The 17955-nt window shown below is 37.2% G+C and overlaps 1 protein-coding gene across 1 annotated transcript; it reads right to left on the bottom strand.

The window, feature by feature from the left end:
* Nucleotides 1-1467: 1467 nt before the first annotated feature.
* LOC121951694 (uncharacterized) lies at nucleotides 1468-14777 on the bottom strand. Its single transcript, XM_088085498.1, has 18 exons — nucleotides 14715-14777; nucleotides 14437-14511; nucleotides 14168-14203; nucleotides 13254-13289; nucleotides 12966-13040; nucleotides 12695-12730; nucleotides 11784-11819; nucleotides 11492-11566; nucleotides 11222-11257; nucleotides 9397-9432; nucleotides 9090-9164; nucleotides 8819-8854; nucleotides 7118-7153; nucleotides 6806-6880; nucleotides 6535-6570; nucleotides 5494-5565; nucleotides 4438-4513; nucleotides 1468-2049 (listed from the first exon to the last, which is right to left on the bottom strand). The coding sequence occupies exons 1-17, from the start codon at nucleotides 14775-14777 to the stop codon at nucleotides 4442-4444; spliced, it is 906 nt and encodes a 301-aa protein (XP_087941624.1). The 3' UTR covers nucleotides 1468-2049; nucleotides 4438-4441.
* Between the last annotated feature and the right edge of the window lie 3178 nt (nucleotides 14778-17955).

Below are 17955 nucleotides of genomic sequence, written 5' to 3'. Positions count from 1 at the left end.
GGTTGTTTTGGGGAAAATAAAGTCCCAGATTGTGTTGTGTTCTATCGATATATGCTTGCCACTAGGTGGCACTGTTGTAAAGCAGATACCACTAGAGACCCTGTGGCAGGGAGTTAAGAGAAATTCAAGATGGCGCCTTCTGAACGTGCGATGATGCCGCACTGCTGCTGAACTTATGCTCAACATAATAGCTGTGTCTCAATTCAGGGTCTGCATCTTTCGGAGGACGCAGCCTACGCGGTCTATGGAGGCAACACCTTCGGAGGCACCTCCAAAGGCTGTATTAACAGTTGTTAATTGGGACAGTCTAGCCTTCGGAGGATTTCCTGGTTGCATCACCAGATGTTCCCGCCCTTACCCCCACGACAGTTTATTCCTGCTGTCAAGGCTCGCCAGAGAGAGAGAGAGAGGGAGAGGGAGAGAAAAAGAGAGAGAGGCCGAGAGAGAGAGAGGGGGGGGATACTAAAGCAAAGAAATTATTTTATTTTTAAATTTATATATTTAATTAAAATTTTGCTGGAGGAGGAGGATCACAAGTGCCTCTGTCCGCGTCGGAAGCTGGTTTTTCTCCGGGCAGTAGAGCCTCCGTCAGCGGGCGGAGCACTCCTCTGCTGCAGGCGGCACAGCGGGGCTATAGCACCGAGCTGGCTCTACATTCCCACAGCTAGTATGCTAGGTGGCTACGTGTTAGCACTACTAACGTCAGGTATTGTGAATTAAATTATGAGATTTTAATGTCCCTCTAAGTTTAACATGTCTGGTGTTTGATACCCACATTAAGTTAAATCAACGCTCCGATCTCCGCTCTGTGCCGCCATTATGAAAGTTATTTTTGAAGATCGCGGGCACGCAAGGAATCTTGGGAAATGGAAGGCCGCGAAGGATAGTAGCGATGTGTCCTCCAAAAAGAGGGAAAAGAAGGCCGCATTTGTGGGCTGCGTAAGGAGGAGCCTTCGAATTGGGACCAAATATGACAGCCTTAGCGCAGCGCTGTGACGTAATCGGCCTTCGAATGCAGCCTCCAAAGGATGCAGACCCTGAATTGGGACACAGCTGCTGTTTACCCGTTTTAAGTAAACAGCATTTGTTCAAGGTTCCAGCATTCTTTCATTCATTTTCCCTCATTACAGACTGTATATGGAAAAACTCACCTTTAGGACCAGACATGGGCTCAGATACATCAAAAAGTATCTTTTGACAAATTATATGAATCTGTCTTTGTTAAACACTTTGCTGCAAAACCTGTTTTGCTTGTTAAAGTGCTATATAAATGAATGACGATGAATACATAAATGAAATAAGCTTGAACACGAATGAATTATAGAAGTTCACAATGAGCATGTTGCTGGACCTGACATGACATGTCACATGATTCACTTGCATCAGAATCTGATTACACATTGCTTTGTTTTTCCTTCTTCTGTCCCATGTCTTCTTTAAGACTAAAACTACGTTAATCAATAGAAATAGAGGAATTATTCTTTATTGTCAAATGTACATTGAACAGTAAAATTATCCTCTGTATTTTATTGATTCACTATGGAGCAGTGAGCAGCCACCTGCAATGCTTGGAAACTTAACTCTGGTCTTGGTGAGGAGCACCAACAGGTGTATTAACCTAAAGTACATGTTTTTTGATGGTGGGGGAAACCGGTGTACCTGGTAAAAAACCCATGCAGACACGGGGAGAACAGGCTAACTCCACAAAGAAAAGACCGGGGACAGCCAGAACCTTCTTGCTGTGAGGCAGCCGTGCTAACCACTGAGTAACCGTGCCATAAATATAACATATAATTTATTATATACATTCAGTATTTTGTACAATAAATTATTAAATACTTTACTACAAAAAATAGTAATTAAATAAATTGAAATTGAATAATAATGAAATTATGTATTTCATCGAAAATACTGATATAATTTTATATGAAATACTAAAATAAAATACTGCTCACTGCTCCTGATTTGAATCAAACTAGCATTTTTCCCAACAGACAGAGCATCATGCCAGCGAGCACCATCACGATCCATTGACTGTCCATACTCCACCTGCACACAAGAAGAGAGACACGAAACATGACTAACATCATTTGTGAGAACACAATTATTGTTTTCATCATCTTCTGATCAGTCTTATGTACATGGGTTGAAAAATTAACTCTAGAATAGAGACATGAGGGGAGGATATTGACTTGCATTGATTTTCAGATAAAAAAGATTTTTCTTACTGTCCCCTGTTAAGACAACCCATTTCCTTCCCTACAATTTTACAGTAAATGTTGGAAATTATATGAAATGAGGCTTTTAGAGAGAGACAAAAATGGCAACAAACACAAACTCAGGTAAAGGACTTGCATCAACTCTATCCCCTGGGATATGGATGACTAAAACCAAAAAAATCAAAAGTAAATAAATAAATGTGTCGATAACTAAAAACGCCAGTATTTATTTATTTATTATCCTATTTAATTTTCCATTTTATCTATCAATTTATTTATTTTCCCATTTGATTAAGCATTTTATGCTTCTGTTTATTTATTTTTATATTTATTTGCTTATCTAATTATATATTATTTTCCATTTTGTATATAAATTTGCCAATTTATTTAATTTTCCATTTTCGTTTCCATTTTAAAAATCTATTTATTCATTTTAAATGTACTTACTTATTTGTGTAATTATTTATGCATTTATTTATGTATTAGTTTGGGTTTTTTTACAATTGCTGGCAGTTGGCCACGAGAAAGAAACTCCTCTTTTGAAAACTAAAATGATTACTTCTAGTCTAATTTCTCAAGGTGATTAGCAACAGCCTTTCATAGGAGCTCAGACACCAAACGTCAACTCATGTCCACGGCTACACATTTGTTCAGCACCTGCCAGTGTTTATATTTCACCCTTTGTGGATGTAAACATGATTAAGTTTTGCAAATGTTGGGTTTTGTTTCCGATGATTACAAGCAAATGTCATTATTCTACATTTATTCTAGATGACGCTGGTATGAGATGTTGGATTCTGGTTACTCAACAACACAACATAAAACCAGCAAAATATTAATGTCATCTGTAGTCAGTATTCTACATCAAACTGAAGTTGGCATTATGCATTGTCCTGACACTGAATTTTGGTCACACAACGGGATAACCTAAATGCAATCAAATATCAACATCTATAGATACCGGTGGCTAGCTGGGAAAGAATGCTTCAAATTCAAACTTAACATTTTTAAAACAAATGTTGCTGATGTGTTCCTTGACAAATGTTTCTTGATTCATGGGTTTATGTGAAATGTATTGATTATATACTGTATTTGCAGTTATACATGGCAGTCAGATAAATTTGAATCCATTTCCTGTAAATGTTAATTCTATTTGACTTGATTTATGTCTGCAAAAGGCAATTCCAAGCAGCACTTGGCTTCCCAGGTCATAAAAGAAGACAAAATAAAATATGGTCCTCAGGCAGGAGTGAGAAGTTCGGAGCCTTTGAGCATTTTAAGTAATTAGCATTTCAGAATCTTTATCACACTAATGGCAGCCTCACTGGTGAGTGTGCCTGCACTCTGCTCTTCCACTGCTCCATCCAAAGTCTTAATAAAAAGGACAGACAGAAAATTATCAGACTGATGATGATGAGTTATCACAGACTAATACACCCTTCTTATCTTTGCTACCATCCTCCTCTGGTGTCATCCGCCTTAATAAATGAACACCCCAAAATATTGACATCCTATGCATATTAATGAATACAAATTAAGTGCAACAAAAAAAAACACCTCCCAAATGCAGTGCAAAATGTATTCAGGCTGTAAATTATTAAATGGAGGTAGCAGCAGGTGAGAGTTATGCAGTACTCATCCTTTTAATTCTCATGGCCCAGCTAATTATCTTCCTGCTTGACAAATTCATCCAGCACACATCAGTGGCTGACAGGGGGTCAGATGAATGGAGATTGTGATGAAGTGTGCCATTTGCTCATAGTTTTGTTTGGTCTGTCACTCACATTAATGTTTACTCTTTTTAAAGTCATATTAGCAGCTATTATAAAAGTGATGGTTCAGCTTATAGGGATCAGTCCTCAATATTACATATGCAGACAGAGATGAAGCGTTCTGCAGATATTGTTTTTCATTTTATCCAACTGTTTGCACACTTTCCAAAAGCTTACAAATCTGTCGTGTCTGCATGATACATTGATTGTCAAAATCAGATTGAAAGACTGCTGGCAACATCGTAAAAAAAGGAATTTTAAGGCCAGTGTAAAACGTCGACCCTTGGGATGAATTAGATAACACCAAGTTTTAAGTGATAAAATGAACCGTTACGTTCTTTATACTAAATGCATTCGCCAATAATGTGTTGCTTTTGGCTGGACCTGTGAATACTGTGAAGCACAACATTAACACTGTACATTATTAACAATAATATTGTAATTACCAGGTCAGTTGTTGCCACCAGCCGTCATCTGTCTATGGGGCCTGAACACAACGTTCTCATCCGGGCTGCGTGTCCTCTGAAAACAGCAGAATTCTGATTTTTATTAAACTCACATGGAGAAGATTTTTTTTTATACTATTATGGTTGTGTATAGATTTTTTTGTTCCCATTTAACTGAGCTCACACCAGTTAAATTGCCTGCAAATTGGGGCAAATCTCTGAGCTGGTGGTTGGCAACCTGGAGGTGATGAGATGGGATGGCAAGATAAATCAGTGGGATCGTTAGATGGTTATTTTTGCAAATGCTTCTCCTATTCACTCATTTTCTTTTTTGGTTAAGGAGGAGGTTAGGAGTATGCAGGAGTGAAAGTAACAAATTGTTGCATCTACTCTTGTTACTACTGTATAACAAAGTTGTTTGTGTGTGCGTAGGTGTATTTATATCTCAAGTTTTTTATGTTTAGACTCAAGTTTTATTTTTAAATGCTTAATGAAAGGATTGTACTTTGCGATTGTATTTGTGACTTTTCATGTGACATTTATTGTGTACTATCACTAGCCAAGTGTCACAGAGTGTGATGGGTATGTGACAAAGGTTGCATCCAGACAGGAGACCGGGCCAGTAATTAGTGAATGCAATAGAATTATGAATCACCTTATTATGTGTTAACATCAGCATTATCATACCTCTGCATTGTAAAAAAAAAAAAACACTGCATCTATTTACTGATTTAATGCACCACCCAGTGAGCAATCAAGTATGTGTGTGTGTTAGTTTGTATATGCATGAAACTAAAACAATTCAGTGTGAGTACATATAAGATATACATATGAGTCGCATTAAGACCAAAAGAGAAAAATACTTATACTACTAATTATGACAATTTAGCACTGTTTCCATCACAGGAAATCAGCAACCAGTGACAAGAATTCAGAAGTATATTTCTTGGGGCCATAAGCCAAAAATATTGGGGAGTGCTGCTCTGAGCGATTATAAAACACACAACAGGAAAAATCAGCAGGTACATTTAATGCATATTGAATATGTGTACTTACAGAAGTGAAGTCATACGTTAGACCACCAAACACCACTGATCTATAAGAAGCAGCAGGATCAGTCTCTTGTATCTATGATGGGAATGGTGATAAGCAGAGAGTAGGACTATAAATACTTGGTTTACAATTTAAAATAATCAATATTTCATGGTCAAATACGAAGTCTGCAGCACTAAAAATGTTTAAATCTAAGTGATCCAAATCAAACACTATGCTAAAGTGACCAACAGGAGCATGCTAGATAACATGCGAAAGTACTCATGGTGGCTCCTCCAGTGGTTAATTTAGCATTCACTTCAGTACTTTAGTCTTTCAGTGAGGTGTGTGAGGCCTTTCTGCAGTTTGTGACAATAATCTCTGTCAGTCTGGTGTTTCTACAGAGCCTCAGTCAGCTCCAAGTGTTCAAAAACAACTTTGTGGAGAACATTGGAACACAGATACTGAGTGAACTGGTTACAGTGGGACAGACACACTGAGTGAACTGGTTATAGTGGGACAGAGATACTGAGTGAACTGGTCATAGTGGGACAGAGATACTGAGTGAACTGGTTATAGTGGGACAGAGATACTGAGTGAACTGGTCATAGTGGGACAGAGATACTGAGTGAACTGGTTAGAGATACTGAGTGAACTGGTTAGAGATACTGAGTGAACTGGTTATAGTGGGACAGAGATACTGAGTGAACTGGTTATAGTGGGACAGAGATACTGAGTGAACTGGTTATAGTGGGACAGATACTGAGTGAACTGGTCATAGTGGGACAGAGATACTGAGTGAACTGGTTATAGTGGGACAGAGATACTGAGTGAACTGGTTATAGTGGGACAGAGATACTGAGTGAACTGGTTATAGTGGGATGGTGAGACTTGTTACAGTGGGACCAAGAGACTGAGTGTATAAGTTAGTAAGTTAGACATTATGTCATGGCTAAATGTGTCTGCAGTGTGTGTTTGTGTGTAAAAAAAATATCCAGTGTTACTATTCAGAAGATAAACTAGAGTACAACATTAATACCAAAAGTGAAAAATAATTATACTCACAGGAAGAGACACCTCCTCTGGTTGTATGATTCGACCCTGAGTGTGAAACAGTAGGACAATGATATATTTTCTGATAATGTAGATTCTGTGGATTATTTTTTACTTTTACTTGAGTACAATGTCTTTAAAGTAACACTACTTTTACTTGAGTATGGTAATGTTTTTTAAGGTGTCATAGGCCCAAAAAGTTTGGAAACGCTGCTCTGAGCGATTGTAAAACACACTGAAGGAACAATCACCAAGTTGATGCTAATTTAGTGTGTGTACTTACAGAAATGATTTCATAAGTCCGATCACCATACACCACAACTCTATTTAAACCATCAGGGTCAGTCTCACATTGGACCTACGAAGGGAACGAGAAAGAATTAGAGAGTAAGAGTATACATGTATTTTACTCTGATATATAATAACCAGTATTTTGTGGTTAAATATGAAGTCTGCTGTGCAAAAATCGTTTACAGTGTGTGTGTGTGTGTGTGTGTGTGTGTGTGTGTGTGTGTGTGTGTGTGTGTGTGTGTGTGTGTGTGTGTGTGTGTTTACATGACACTGAACATCAGAAGAGAGAAATAATTGCACTCACTGGAAAAGATAATTCTTCAGGACATGTGACTCCAGCCTGAGTAGCAGGACATTTTTTTGACATTAAAATTCATCATTTCACGAGTGACCTAAAAATATACTAAAAACTAGCCATGAAAACATTTTAAATAATTTAAATAAAAGTAAACACTAAAGCATAAAAAAACAAATAAATAAAATGATATTTGTGTCCTCATAAAACTTACAACAAAATACAAAAAACACACAGAAAATGGTTTTAATGTTAGTCTTTGTCTTTTTCAGTGTGGTCAAATTTGTCAACACGTCATGCATGTGAAGCATCTGTTTAGTGAGACTGATGTCTACATGGCTGTGGCTCAACTGACTTCACAAAGCATTGTGTTTTTATTGTAATAACTGCTCTTAACTTCTTATATCTTGCCCCTAACCAATAAGCCATATTATAATAATGATTTAAAAAACAACAACAAAAAAAACAATGAATCCTGGAACTAATAAAACTAAACTGAGATTAGCAAACCACCCTTGAACCAACCAGAAACAAAACGTAACTGAAAACAAAAACTGAAAAACTGAATAAAATGACAATAACCATAAAGTAAACTGGTTATAGTGGGACAGAGATACTGAGTGAACTGGTTATAGTGGGACAGAGATACTGAGTGAACTGGTTATAGTGGGACAGAGATACTGAGTGAACTGGTTATAGTGGGACAGAGATACTGAGTGAACTGGTTATAGTGGAACAGAAATACTGAGTGAACTGGTTATAGTGGGACAGAAATACTGAGTGAACTGGTTATAGTGGGACAGAGATACTGAGTGAACTGGTTATAGTGGGACAGAAATACTGAGTGAACTGGTTATAGTGGGACAGAGATACTGAGTGAACTGGTTATAGTGGGACAGAAATACTGAGTGAACTGGTTATAGTGGGACAGAGATACTGAGTGAACTGGTTATAGTGGGACAGAGATACTGAGTGAACTGGTTATAGTGGGACAGAGATACTAAGTGAACTGGTTATAGTGGGACAGAGATACTGAGTGAACTGGTTATAGTGGGACAGAGATACTGAGTGAACTGGTTATAGTGGGACAGAGATACTGAGTGAACTGGTTATAGTGGAACAGAAATACTGAGTGAACTGGTTATAGTGGGACAGAAATACTGAGTGAACTGGTTATAGTGGGACAGAGATACTGAGTGAACTGGTTATAGTGGGACAGAAATACTGAGTGAACTGGTTATAGTGGGACAGAAATACTGAGTGAACTGGTTATAGTGGGACAGAGATACTGAGTGAACTGGTTATAGTGGGACAGAAATACTGAGTGAACTGGTTATAGTGGGACAGAGATACTGAGTGAACTGGTTATAGTGGGACAGAGATACTGAGTGAACTGGGTATAGTGGGCTAGAGATAGTGAGTGAACTGGTTATAGTGGGACAGAGATACTGAGTGAACTGGTCATAGTGGGACAGAGATACTGAGTGAACTGGTTAGAGATACTGAGTGAACTGGTTATAGTGGGATGGTGAGACTTGTTACAGTGGGACCAAGAGACTGAGTGTATAAGTTAGTAAGTTAGACATTATGTCATGGTTAAATGTGTCTGCAGTGTGTGTGTTTGTGTGTAAAAAAATATCCAGTGTTACTATTCAGAAGATAAACTAGAGTACAACATTAATACCAAAAGTGAAAAATAATGATACTCACAGGAAGAGACACCTCCTCTGGTTGTATGATTCGACCCTGAGTGTGAAACAGTAGGACAATGATATATTTTCTGATAATGTAGATTCTGTGGATTATTTTTTACTTTTACTTGAGTACAATGTCTTTAAAGTAACACTACTTTTACTTGAGTATGATAATGTTTTTTAAGGTGTCATAGGCCCAAAAAGTTTGGAAATGCTGCTCTGAGCGATTGTAAAACACACTGAAGGAACAATCACCAAGTTGATGCTAATTTAGTGTGTGTACTTACAGAAATGATTTCATAAGTCCGATCACCATACACCACAACTCTATTTAAACCATCAGGGTCAGTCTCACATTGGACCTCTGAAGGAACGAGAAAGAATTAGAGAGTAAGAGTATACATGTATTTTACTCTGATATATAATAACCAGTATTTTGTGGTTAAATATGAAGTCTGCTGTGCAAAAATCGTTTACAGTGTGTGTGTGTGTGTGTGTGTGTGTGTGTGTGTGTGTGTGTGTGTGTGTGTGTGTGTGTGTGTGTGTGTGTTTACATGACACTGAACATCAGAAGAGAGAAATAATTGTACTCACTGGAAAAGATAATTCTTCAGGACATGTGACTCCAGCCTGAGTAGCAGGACATTTTTTTGACATTAAAATTCATCATTTCATGAGTGACCTAAAAATATACTAAAAACTAGCCATGAAAACATTTTAAATAATTTAAATAAAAGTAAACACTAAAGCATAAAAAAACAAATAAATAAAATGATATTTGTGTCCTCATAAAACTTACAACAAAATACAAAAAACACACAGAAAATGGTTTTAATGTTAGTCTTTGTCTTTTTCAGTGTGGTCAAATTTGTCAACACGTCATGCATGTGAAGCATCTGTTTAGTGAGACTGATGTCTACATGGCTGTGGCTCAACTGACTTCACAAAGCATTGTGTTTTTATTGTAATAACTGCTCTTAACTTCTTATATCTTGCCCCTAACCAATAAGCCATATTATAATAATGATTTAAAAAACAACAACAAAAAAAACAATGAATCCTGGAACTAATAAAACTAAACTGAGATTAGCAAACCACCCTTGAACCAACCAGAAACAAAACGTAACTGAAAACAAAAACTGAAAAACTGAATAAAATGACAATAACCATAAAGTGAACTGGTTATAGTGGGACAGAGATACTGAGTGAACTGGTTATAGTGGGACAGATACTGAGTGAACTGGTCATAGTGGGACAGAGATACTGAGTGAACTGGTTAGAGATACTGAGTGAACTGGTCATAGTGGGACAGAGATACTGAGTGAACTGGTTATAGTGGGACAGAAATACTGAGTGAACTGGTCATAGTGGGACAGATACTGAGTGAACTGGTTATAGTGGAACAGAAATACTGAGTGAACTGGTTATAGTGGGACAGAAATACTGAGTGAACTGGTTATAGTGGGACAGAGATACTGAGTGAACTGGTTATAGTGGGACAGAAATACTGAGTGAACTGGTTATAGTGGGACAGAAATACTGAGTGAACTGGTTATAGTGGGACAGAGATACTGAGTGAACTGGTTATAGTGGGACAGAAATACTGAGTGAACTGGTTATAGTGGGACAGAGATACTGAGTGAACTGGTTATAGTGGGACAGAGATACTGAGTGAACTGGTTATAGTGGGACAGAGATACTAAGTGAACTGGTTATAGTGGGACAGAGATACTGAGTGAGCTGGTTATAGTGGGACAGAGATACTGAGTGAACTGGTTATAGTGGGACAGAGATACTGAGTGAACTGGTTATAGTGGAACAGAAATACTGAGTGAACTGGTTATAGTGGGACAGAAATACTGAGTGAACTGGTTATAGTGGGACAGAGATACTGAGTGAACTGGTTATAGTGGGACAGAAATACTGAGTGAACTGGTTATAGTGGGACAGAAATACTGAGTGAACTGGTTATAGTGGGACAGAGATACTGAGTGAACTGGTTATAGTGGGACAGAAATACTGAGTGAACTGGTTATAGTGGGACAGAGATACTGAGTGAACTGGTTATAGTGGGACAGAGATACTGAGTGAACTGGTCATAGTGGGACAGAGATACTGAGTGAACTGGTCATAGTGGGACAGAGATACTGAGTGAACTGGTCATAGTGGGACAGAGATACTGAGTGAACTGGTTATAGTGGGACAGAGATACTGAGTGAACTGGTTATAGTGGGATGGTGAGACTTGTTACAGTGGGACCAAGAGACTGAGTGTATAAGTTAGTAAGTTAGACATTATGTCATGGTTAAATGTGTCTGCAGTGTGTGTGTTTGTGTGTAAAAAAATATCCAGTGTTACTATTCAGAAGATAAACTAGAGTACAACATTAATACCAAAAGTGAAAAATAATTATACTCACAGGAAGAGACACCTCCTCTGGTTGTATGATTCGACCCTGAGTGTGAAACAGTAGGACAATGATATATTTTCTGATAATGTAGATTCTGTGGATTATTTTCACTTTTACTTGAGTAAAATGTCTTTAAAGTAACACTACTTTTACTTGAGTATGATAATGTTTTTTAAGGTGTCATAGGCCCAAAAAGTTTGGAAATGCTGCTCTGAGCGATTGTAAAACACACTGAAGGAACAATCACCAAGTTGATGCTAATTTAGTGTGTGTACTTACAGAAATGATTTCATAAGTCCGATCACCATACACCACAACTCTATTCAAACCATCAGGGTCAGTCTCACATTGGACCTACGAAGGGAACGAGAAAGAATTAGAGAGTAAGAGTATACATGTATTTTACTCTGATATATAATAACCAGTATTTTGTGGCTAAATATGAAGTCTGCTGTGCCAAAATCGTTTACAGTGTGCGTGTGTGTGTGTGTGTGTGTGTGTGTGTGTGTGTGTGTGTGTGTGTGTGTTTACATGACACTGAACATCAGAAGAGAGAAATAATTGCACTCACTGGAAAAGATAATTCTTCAGGACATGTGACTCCAGCCTGAGTAGCAGGACATTTTTTTGACATTAAAATTCATCATTTCATGAGTGACCTAAAAATATACTAAAAACTAGCCATGAAAACATTTTAAATAATTTAAATAAAAGTAAACACTAAAGCATAAAAAAACAAGTAAATAAAATGATATTTGTGTCCTCATAAAACTTACAACAAAATACAAAAAACACACAGAAAATGGTTTTAATGTTAGTCTTTGTCTTTTTCAGTGTGGTCAAATTTGTCAACACGTCATGCATGTGAAGCATCTGTTTAGTGAGACTGATGTCTACATGGCTGTGGCTCAACTGACTTCACAAAGCATTGTGTTTTTATTGTAATAACTGCTCTTAACTTCTTATATCTTGCCCCTAACCAATAAGCCATATTATAATAATGATTTAAAAAACAACAACAAAAAAAACAATGAATCCTGGAACTAATAAAACTAAACTGAGATTAGCAAACCACCCTTGAACCAACCAGAAACAAAACGTAACTGAAAACAAAAACTGAAAAACTGAATAAAATGACAATAACCATAAAGTAAACTGGTTATAGTGGGACAGAGATACTGAGTGAACTGGTTATAGTGGGACAGAGATACTGAGTGAACTGGTTATAGTGGGACAGAGATACTGAGTGAACTGGTTATAGTGGGACAGAGATACTGAGTGAACTGGTTATAGTGGGATGGTGAGACTTGTTACAGTGGGACCAAGAGACTGAGTATATAAGTTAGTAAGTTAGACATTATGTCATGGCTAAATGTGTCTGCAGTGTGTGTGTTTGTGTGTAAAAAAATATCCAGTGTTACTATTCAGAAGATAAACTAGAGTACAACATTAATACCAAAAGTGAAAAATAATGATACTCACAGGAAGAGACACCTCCTCTGGTTGTATGATTCGACCCTGAGTGTGAAACAGTAGGACAATGATATATTTTCTGATAATGTAGATTCTGTGGATTATTTTTTACTTTTACTTGAGTACAATGTCTTTAAAGTAACACTACTTTTACTTGAGTATGATAATGTTTTTTAAGGTGTCATAGGCCCAAAAAGTTTGGAAATGCTGCTCTGAGCGATTGTAAAACACACTGAAGGAACAATCACCAAGTTGATGCTAATTTAGTGTGTGTACTTACAGAAATGATTTCATAAGTCCGATCACCATACACCACAACTCTATTTAAACCATCAGGGTCAGTCTCACATTGGACCTACGAAGGGAACGAGAAAGAATTAGAGAGTAAGAGTATACATGTATTTTACTCTGATATATAATAACCAGTATTTTGTGGTTAAATATGAAGTCTGCTGTGCCAAAATCGTTTACAGTGTGTGTGTGTGTGTGTGTGTGTGTGTGTGTGTGTGTGTGTGTGTGTGTGTTTACATGACACTGAACATCAGAAGAGAGAAATAATTGTACTCACTGGAAAAGATAATTCTTCAGGACATGTGACTCCAGCCTGAGTAGCAGGACATTTTTTTGACATTAAAATTCATCATTTCACGAGTGACCTAAAAATATACTAAAAACTAGCCATGAAAACATTTTAAATAATTTAAATAAAAGTAAACACTAAAGCATAAAAAAACAAATAAATAAAATGATATTTGTGTCCTCATAAAACTTACAACAAAATACAAAAAACACACAGAAAATGGTTTTAATGTTAGTCTTTGTCTTTTTCAGTGTGGTCAAATTTGTCAACACGTCATGCATGTGAAGCATCTGTTTAGTGAGACTGATGTCTACATGGCTGTGGCTCAACTGACTTCACAAAGCATTGTGTTTTTATTGTAATAACTGCTCTTAACTTCTTATATCTTGCCCCTAACCAATAAGCCATATTATAATAATGATTTAAAAAACAACAACAAAAAAAACAATGAATCCTGGAACTAATAAAACTAAACTGAGATTAGCAAACCACCCTTGAACCGACCAGAAACAAAACGTAATTGAAAACAAAAATTGAAAAACTGAATAAAATGACAATAACCATAAAGTGAACTGGTTATAGTGGGACAGAGATACTGAGTGAACTGGTTATAGTGGGACAGAGATACTGAGTGAACTGGTTATAGTGGGACAGAGATACTGAGTGAACTGGTTATAGTGGGACAGAGATACTGAGTGAACTGGTTATAGTGGGATGGTGAGACTTGTTGCAGTGGGACCAAGAGACTGAGTGTATAAGTTAGTAAGTTAGACATTATGTCATGGCTAAATGTGTCTGCAGTGTGTGTGTTTGTGTGTAAAAAAAAAATATCCAGTGTTACTATTCAGAAGATAAACTAGAGTACAACATTAATACCAAAAGTGAAAAATAATGATACTCACAGGAAGAGACACCTCCTCTGGTTGTATGATTCGACCCTGAGTGTGAAACAGTAGGACAATGATATATTTTCTGATAATGTAGATTCTGTGGATTATTTTCACTTTTACTTGAGTAAAATGTCTTTAAAGTAACACTACTTTTACTTGAGTATGATAATGTTTTTAAGGGGTCATAGGCCCAAAAAGTTTGGAAATGCTGCTCTGAGCGATTGTAAAACACACTGAAGGAACAATCACCAAGTTGATGCTAATTTAGTGTGTGTACTTACAGAAATGATTTCATAAGTCCGATCACCATACACCACAACTCTATTCAAACCATCAGGGTCAGTCTCACATTGGACCTACGAAGGGAACGAGAAAGAATTAGAGAGTAAGAGTATACATGTATTTTACTCTGATATATAATAACCAGTATTTTGTGGTTAAATATGAAGTCTGCTGTGCCAAAATCGTTTACAGTGTGCGTGTGTGTGTGTGTGTGTGTGTGTGTGTGTGTGTGTTTACATGAGACTGAACATCAGAAGAGAGAAATAATTGCACTCACTGGAAAAGATAATTCTTCAGGACATGTGACTCCAGCCTGAGTAGCAGGACATTTTTTTGACATTAAAATTCATCATTTCATGAGTGACCTAAAAATATACTAAAAACTAGCCATGAAAACATTTTAAATAATTTAAATAAAAGTAAACACTAAAGCATAAAAAAACAAATAAATAAAATGATATTTGTGTCCTCATAAAACTTACAACAAAATACAAAAAACACACAGAAAACAACAACCAAAAAACAATGAATCCTGGAACTAATAAAACTAAACTGAGATAAGCAAACCACCCTTGAACCAACCAGAAACAAAACGTAATTGAAAACAAAAATTGAAAAACTGAATAAAATGACACTAACTGAAGTTACTAAACATTTTTAACTGTGTCTGGTGTTAGCATACAACCTCTTAAGCTGTACCTGACCCACTGATGGTCCACAAGAACGCAGAAAGATAGAAATTTAGATAAAAAACCAAAGGTTTCAAGACTTGTTGGATAACAGAAACCAAAATCTTTCATGCTGACCCCCCTACATGAGTGCTGGGTTTAGCTCGTAAGTGTCATTGCCATGTGGCCTATTGCGCCTCGCGGGGAACAAAGCTCTCCACTCGACATGGCGGAGAATAATGTCGATTTGGCAGACCTTCATCAAATGTGCCATGTAAATAATGACACTGCCCCAACTGACTGTTACTGAACTAGAAAAGCCAGTTATTTTATTTAATAGCTGTCATTCTGCCATGAAAATAATTGGTGATTGGTAAGGCTATCATCGGCAACAAGCTAGTTAGCTTGTTGCTAACTATGCTAACCAACTAGTTGGTTTATCGACAAAATAAACAACATGTGTTATTACTGCTATCATTTCAGTCCTTAAAGGTATGGACAGACATTTTAAACAATTAGATAACCAATGACCTTACCATTGTCAGTTATGAGTCGTCTGTGGCTTAAAGTTCTTTTACTTTGCTGTTTTACATCAACGTCACCACCCAGCTACACGTTATGCGCAGGCGTGTTGAAGCTGTGCATCAGTTCAGGCAGGTAACTAAAGGCCATTTCGAATCCCTGAGGTCATCGCTAGACTGGATTTACAGTATAACACATGTACACCAGGTGGCATTTATGAGCTGGTAGTTCTTGTGTTGTGCTTATGTCCATTCATGTTTACAGCCATCTCTGATTTTAAAACCATTTCGTGTTAGAGTCAACACATTTCCCACCAAATCTAATTGTATATTCATCTGTAAGAACTGCTTAATTCCTTAATGTTAATTTCTAAAAAAGAAATTTAAGGACAAAGAGACACTTCCTAATAAGTAAAACTAATCTACTGTACATGACAATGATTTCCTCTTACCTTGGATGTTCAGATGTATCTCTTGTAAAATTAATCCAGTAATCCTGTTTCATGTCAGCAGAAGTTGTCTTAACCACAGCACTGGAGGTTACTGTTATGATGATCATCGTTTCTATTTGATATCACTGCCCCACTGAGCTGTGTTGCAATGACTTTGATTCCCAGAGTTAACTGTTGCATAGTCTTGAAAACAACTTAGGCAATCCTTTGGAGTATTGTCCGGATTCAGTATGATGTCATGGAAGATGCAGTCAGGTACTGAGGTGTTGATCTCCAAAATCCCCTCACAAACACACTTAAAAGAAGTGTAGCAGCCCATTCCGTTTGGTCCCATTCTGTATTAGAATGAAGCGGATGTTAAGTTAGTTAGAAAAATGTGGTAACCTGACTGTAAAATCCTTTAACCCCATCTTAAGCCAAACTAACAACATTGGCTGTTAATGGTTAATGTAAGCTGGCTGGTTGTCATTCAGCCTCCTGTGTGACTTCTGGTCACAACACCTGCTTGTGGGTAGATTTTGTTGATTTACTGTTAGCCGTTTGTTGACTGAGTATAGTGTAGCCTTTTATTCGCCCTCTGTTTGCTCTCATCGACTGAGAATCACATTTGAATATACAAATGTGTCCTTGCCTGAGACTGGTGCTGGTACTAAGGTTATTTTGCTTACATCTGCCTAAATCACCTCGCCTATCTCTTGAACTATGCAACTGCACATCCCCAAGAAGAGACAATAAATCTATTTAGACCAAGTATAGAGAAAGGCAGCTGTGGGGGTCAAGTATCTGACCTCAAGGCCTCTTTTAGGCCTGGTACTGACCTAATGTTTGCGTCACCAAAAGTTGTGTATCCTCAACTATGTGTACCTACATCTGCACGATGTAAACTTAGCATTAATACAGGTAGTTGAGCTTTTAGAGGACACTTAAATCGACATCGTCTGCATAGAATCTTCACTGACGCAACTTTCTAAGCCAAGTGTGTCACCAAGTGCAGGTTAGATGTGTAAGATTTACATTAATTCTCAACCCCATGGTTACACAGCTTCACTATTTACTTCACTATTATAATGCATTACCAAAACACAACAGCCAATCAAACTCAACGATATAATCACTGTCATAGAATTCAAATAAATTTAAACTGTAAATTGTTCAGTAGTGATGAACTGTTTAATTCTCTGTATCTTGCATTCTAAAAACAGAAATAACAGATACACTCACTAAAATGTCCTAAAGAATGACATAGAAACGTACCTTACTTAAAATATAAATGATTTACCTCACAAATGAATCCCATTGGCATTTGTCTTGTGTCTTTTTCCCGTCTGTCTTCCCTCTTGACTGTTGGGTTTGGCACAATCATCACAGATAATCACACAGCATTCCTCCCACAGATGGGTGAGCCAGTTTCCTAAACTGTAACATGCCATTCCCTTTAGAAGTTTTTGCCACACCCTGCTCTGTATTTTTTCATACTCACATTTTAAGTTTTCAAAGTAAACAGTAAAAATCAGGAATAGGCTGATCATCTGCATGCGGCATAACACTGTATGTTGAGGAGGTGGCCATCACTGGTATCTTCATTAAGAATGAATTCTTATCAGTACATCCATAGACATATTTTTTAGGGGGATTCAATTAAAACATGAAAGTAGAAGCGAACATTTAATTTGTTAAAATTAATGACATTTCCACCATAAATAAATGCAGAAAATTTCACCAGAATGCAGGAACTGCTGGAGGTGGACCCTAAACCCTCAGTTTCATGTGTGTCACCCCAATTGTAACCTTCGCCCTTGAATACACCCCGCCTTAACGACGCACTATGGTGCAATAAGTGAATCACGATGCCAAACTAGTTGTCTGCAATTGACAAG

The sequence above is a fragment of the Plectropomus leopardus genome, chromosome 12 (genome assembly GCF_026936395.1).
Source record: "Plectropomus leopardus strain MGB_pleo_1.0 chromosome 12, ASM2693639v1, whole genome shotgun sequence".
NCBI lineage: Eukaryota > Metazoa > Chordata > Actinopteri > Perciformes > Serranidae > Plectropomus > Plectropomus leopardus.
This window is presented reverse-complemented; position numbering and strand designations above follow the sequence as displayed.

Coding starts and splice junctions, on each gene's coding strand:
- LOC121951694 (XM_088085498.1), bottom strand. CDS start 14,777: ATGTCAAAAAAATGTCCTGCTACTCAGGCTGGAGTCACATGTCCTGAA. Junction 14,512..14,714: donor CTGAAGAATTATCTTTTCCA/GTGAGTGCAATT, acceptor TTCCCTTCGTAG/GTCCAATGTGAGACTGACCC. Junction 11,567..11,783: donor CTGAAGAATTATCTTTTCCA/GTGAGTGCAATT, acceptor TTCCCTTCGTAG/GTCCAATGTGAGACTGACCC.